At 40.4% G+C, this 4,949-nt stretch overlaps 1 protein-coding gene across 8 annotated transcripts in view; it reads left to right on the top strand.

Annotated features, from left to right (window-relative positions):
* The window catches only part of LOC101856329 (protein NDNF), a 100,842-nt gene that overhangs the window by 94,210 nt on the left and 1,683 nt on the right, over positions 1-4,949 (top strand). For all 8 annotated transcript variants that reach the window (XM_035968689.1, XM_013080148.2, XM_035968687.1 and 5 more), the window contains 2 exons: positions 2,036-2,145; positions 3,160-4,949. The exon at positions 3,160-4,949 is cut by the window's right edge and continues 1,683 nt beyond it. In XM_035968689.1, the coding sequence (XP_035824582.1) occupies positions 2,036-2,145; positions 3,160-4,481 (1,432 nt within the window). In that variant the 3' untranslated portion in view covers positions 4,482-4,949. The remainder of the gene's footprint in view (positions 1-2,035; positions 2,146-3,159) is intronic.

The raw sequence follows: 4,949 nt of genomic DNA, 5'->3' as shown, positions 1-4,949 counted from the left end.
ATGATGATGATGATGATGATGATGATGATGATGATGATGATGATGATGATGATTATGATGATGATGATGATGATGATGAAGGAGAAGAAGAAAAACAAAGAAAGAAAAACAACAAAACAGCAGCAGCAGTAGCAGCAGCAACAACAACAACACATTGACAATAAGAACAATAACAGCAACAGAAAATAAGTAGACAGGAAAAGCAGTAGTGACATTAACCATGGCCTATTCCTCATAGATAAAGGCAGTTTCAGTGGAGAGATTTATAAAGGAAAGCTCGACAGATAAAAAATAAAATAAAAACGTGTACAATTGAAACAGTACCAGAAATAAAAGGAGACTCAAAAGAACCCCCCCCCCCAAAAAAAAAAAAACAACCAAAAAAAACCCAGATAAAACATCAAAATTATGACAAACAATCAGCGTCATTGTAAAAACAACGGGGTAACGGAGAGAATTGAATTCGAAAATATTTCAATCTCGAAATTGATCATTATGACGAAGGATCTATGACCGGCTCATCTTTGCGAGAATTGCATGCATATCCTAGGTTACTGACTCACAGCAATCTATTCCTCCCGCTCACGCTCCTTTGGGCCTCAGGCGATAATACCCAGAATTACGGAGGATGAAACGACCCGTTGGGCATGAATCATCAACGCCGTGCGTGCATTACACTAAGCTCTGTTTTGTCTGGGTATCCCCATTATTCCACTATTGTAACCTTTGGTCGGCATCACCATGCGAAGCTGACCTTTCTTTGTAAGAGCTTGAAAGACAGACAATTATGCGCCAATGTCGTCACCCTACACAGTTGCTATTTTCGGACCTTTGTGGGAGGTAAATCCATGGTTTCCTGTCTGATTATTTCCCCTGCTACCTGGCTTTACCGACCGCAGAAAATGCCGATATGACGGGCATTGATCGGATGTTTTGAACGCCCATTACTCATGTCTCTTCATACTGGTCTCATAATAAATCAGCATTTCTTATGTCAAATTTTAAAATAATAATAAAGAAGTAATATACCGTTTTACTGTTGCATTCATATTTGCTCTTTCTTTCCCACCCTTTTTGACATTATCTTCGGCTGCTCATCAATATCGATGGTGGCAAAATAAGCAGTAATACAGCTTTGCCATATTATACTGATGTATTGATCATTATTGTTATTCAATCGTTCTTTAAGCTTAGTTCTTGATTCTGTTGTATGTTGGACAGTGTTTATCATTTTTCTATATGTTTTTCTGGGTTATTTTTTTCTTCTTATTTTACGTTTACCGCAGCTTTTATCGAGGAGCGCTTCGGATGTGTACTTATCACTTTGAACAATTATATCAAATACAGAGATTTTCAAGCTGGCTGGGATGGTACAGTTGTTTATGAATTTGGAAGGCTGTTTGGATTCCAAGGGGGTTCTGAAATTTCCGTACATTACAAAAGATATTGAAATTTTAAATTTTATCCGGTATGGTTACCCAGTAACCACCTTGGTAATAGCATAATTCATTATTTAAATGATACTTGACGGGTGTTAAAAATGTGGGGTTTGAAATGTAATATGTAAGTATTACTGTTATCATGGCATGCTTATTTAGGACATATGGCCAGTATTCGACAACTCTCAGTAAACAGGCTCTTATTATCCCAACATGTACAACATTGTCAATAATATAAAGCTTCAAGGTATGCCAGCTTAGCGCTATCTATGTAACCAAAATATACTATTTTCAATAGGGTTGTGTTTGATTCAAGATAATACCACTTACAACGTAGTAGTTTAATTGTAAAACTGAATCCTTTAGTTTAACGTCCAACTCTAAAAGGGACACTGCTGCGAGGGAGAGGGAGGGGAAAACAGAAGAACCCCCTCCTCCTAACCCCCCCCCCCCCCCCACCCGGCCTCGAAAACTTTAAAACAATCAAGTGCAAGAAGGCATATTTGCATGGCATAACATCAAAACTAACGTTATCAAAAAAGGAATTGTTTGAAGTTCTTCAATGAAAACTCACTTTTTCTGCTATGTGTCCCCAGCTTCACATTCACGATCGCTCAGAACGGCTCTATGCTCATCACGATAACGCCGTGTGCTTCTGAAGTCTCCTGGGACCTCTACCTCAAGCCAGACCGGAAGAGGAGAAGAGGTAAAACGTGTGTGCTTATGTAATTCAAGTAATGTTTGTTTTTTGTTTGTTTAGTATAGGGTTTACGGCGCTCGCAACTGCATAAGGTCATATGAGCGCGCGGGACACACCTAATACTTTTTCGTTGGTAGGAAATTTTTAATTTGCCCGGGTGGCGGCCGAAGCCTACTCTTATCGATTATTCAAGTAATGTGTATCCTTATATGCATACGAATATGCAGCTTTTATTACATGCTTATCCTTTAGCAATGCAAATTTACATTGAGATGAAGTGTGACTTAACAAGTTCAGCTGGGTCTGTCCTTTACAAAATGTTAATCTTCGTAGATGTCTTGTCAACTTTTATATTTTGAGATATATGTATCCATATTGGTATCATTTATAATGAACGAAGTGGTGAGGTAAGCTAAAATGCTTCATAAACTGCACAGAAGACGCTAAGCTGCAGTACACAAAGTTTCTCGTACATTTAAAGAACACGCATCTCTGTAATGTCAACCTGCGTTAAAAGTAAGACAGTCTTATCTTTATTTATTATCCTGAGTTTACTTTCATGATCAGTAGCCAAATAAGCTACTGCTGTTCAAAATTTGATATATCTCTGATCACCATAAAGTTCATGATATACGTTCTCTTTACCTTGATCACCGTTTCCACAAGAGGCTGTCTATAAATTATATATTTTTTTTTTTATAGTTGTTTCCTTCAGCGCTCTGACGTTAGAGAATTAGACTCCAGAGTTCAAAGTTCATTTTGTTAGAAGTTGCCCTATCATGCCTTTTAAAAGACACCCCCCCCCCCCCCTAAAGAAAGAAAGAAAGAAAGGAATAATAAAAGTTAATTAATGTATGATCAAAGAAAGAAAGAAAGAAAGAAAGAAAGAAAGAAAGAAAGAAAGAAAGAAAGAAAGAAAGAAGGATAAATATCTGTTATTCTTGATACTGGTTATGACTGTAAAGACCTGCGTTCGATACACAGTATTTGACTCTCTTTCACACACGTCTGTCCTGACAGGGAACTGGGAGGGCCAGCAGCTTCGAGGGGAGGCCAACGTAGCCCAACACCTTCATCACTTCAAGGGCGACAACCGGTCCACGTACCACCAGATGGACGCCGAGGCAGGCGCCTATATTGTAGTCATCTCCTCACTGAAGAGCGACTCTTACGTCAAGATCCTTGTCACAGCCAACCCCAACCCGCTGCTCACCGGCTTCTACCCAGCTCTATCGAACGACAATGCATTGCGCGCTGAGACGAGGAAAAGAAACATTGTGGTCAACTGGCAACACGGTAACTCAGCCAACCAACAATGGTCACGTTCTGTGGAATACTGCATCGTCATCTCTCGCCTTAGAAACTTTAAAAGTCACTGCGGCGCTCTGGCCTACCTCCATGGAGATAAGCGTCCAAAGTTCACAAACTGGGGGTTTCCTGGACAGCGGCAGAAGCAGCGAGAGTTACGACGCAAAGCCAAACCAATCAAAAAAGAGTCGCCAAAGATGATATTCCACCAGTGTGTTGGCAATAAAACGTCGTTCACTTATGCTAAAGCCAGACGTGCGAAAAAGTACTTTGTAGACGTGTTTGTCATAGACAAAGACTCCAACAGAGCATCAGCCTATCGAGGGACCTCGGTGAAAATCGGAGGCAAGAAAAGAAACCCGAATATCCGAATGAAAGTTGGGGAAACAAAAACAGTTAATCTTAAGAAAAAGAAGGGGGTTATCTTCAAATTGAAAAGAACGGTACCAAAACTTGGCGTTGAAGTGATCCCCTGTGCGGGGAAAACACCGTTTGAAATTACCTACAAAGGTAAGAAAATCAAATCTAAGACAATTGTAAGGCGATGGAAATCCCACGTGATTCACAACGCCAAGCCAGGTACCTACCTCATGACATTCCCTGGTAAAAGGAGAAAGAAATCATACGTGACTGTCTACCTTACCTCCACACCCACACGGTCAAAACTGACTCTGCCAAAGAAAACCAAAATCCATGTCTTTGAAAAGCTGACGACGTGCTCGAAAGTGACCCTCGCTTGGATGGGAACGGATGTGGAACAGAATTATTGCCTCTACAAGAAGGCACTCAATAAAAAGGGCCAGGACTCTCGGAAGGACAGTTGTATGAACGCGGCCGAGCGTCCGACAAATGATCGTCAGCTCTGTACGTCACACAGTTCGCAAGACCCCAAACGTCAGGTGGTGGCCTACAATGTGACAGGGTTAAACCCGGGTACTTGGTACCGCTTTGACGTCTTTGTCAGTATTGGAAACTCGGCATCAGTGCAGTACAGAAGCGTCAAAGTGAAGACGCAGGAGGATTGCAATGGATAACGGTCAACCATTAACGTTGAGGCTTTGTTTGTAATACCTTTGACTCAAATACTGTCAAAGAAAGAGTATGTGTCGGAGGAGGAGAGAGAGCGTCATCTAGAGCGACGAAAGGCAACAAGGGAGAAATTCTGAATGCCGATCCGATGCCGATTTTGCTCGTATATTTGATGATGCTGAAAAGTAACATTAAGGGGACTTAAGGCTTGTTTGGGTGCTTTTCCACGGAACGTAAATCAAAATGGAATTATTATTTTTGAAACAAATGACGATCAAACTTAATAAATTCACCAAGGGTTATTGTTCACTGCCACTTTCATGTTTAGTTATAGTATAGCTGTGCTTTTATGTGCTTTCTTATTCACAAAAACGCAAAGTACAATAAGTATACCATTTTTACTAGCGAGTAATGTTGTTAAACTGATAAGTTATGCATGGCCAGTAATTCTCCCAGAAGAAGTTAGAAAATCT

This window comes from Aplysia californica, unplaced genomic scaffold, assembly GCF_000002075.1.
Source record: "Aplysia californica isolate F4 #8 unplaced genomic scaffold, AplCal3.0 scaffold00076, whole genome shotgun sequence".
Classification (NCBI taxonomy): Eukaryota; Metazoa; Mollusca; class Gastropoda; order Aplysiida; family Aplysiidae; genus Aplysia; species Aplysia californica.
Note: the sequence above shows the minus strand (reverse complement) of the source record. Positions and strands in the feature narration are given on the sequence as shown.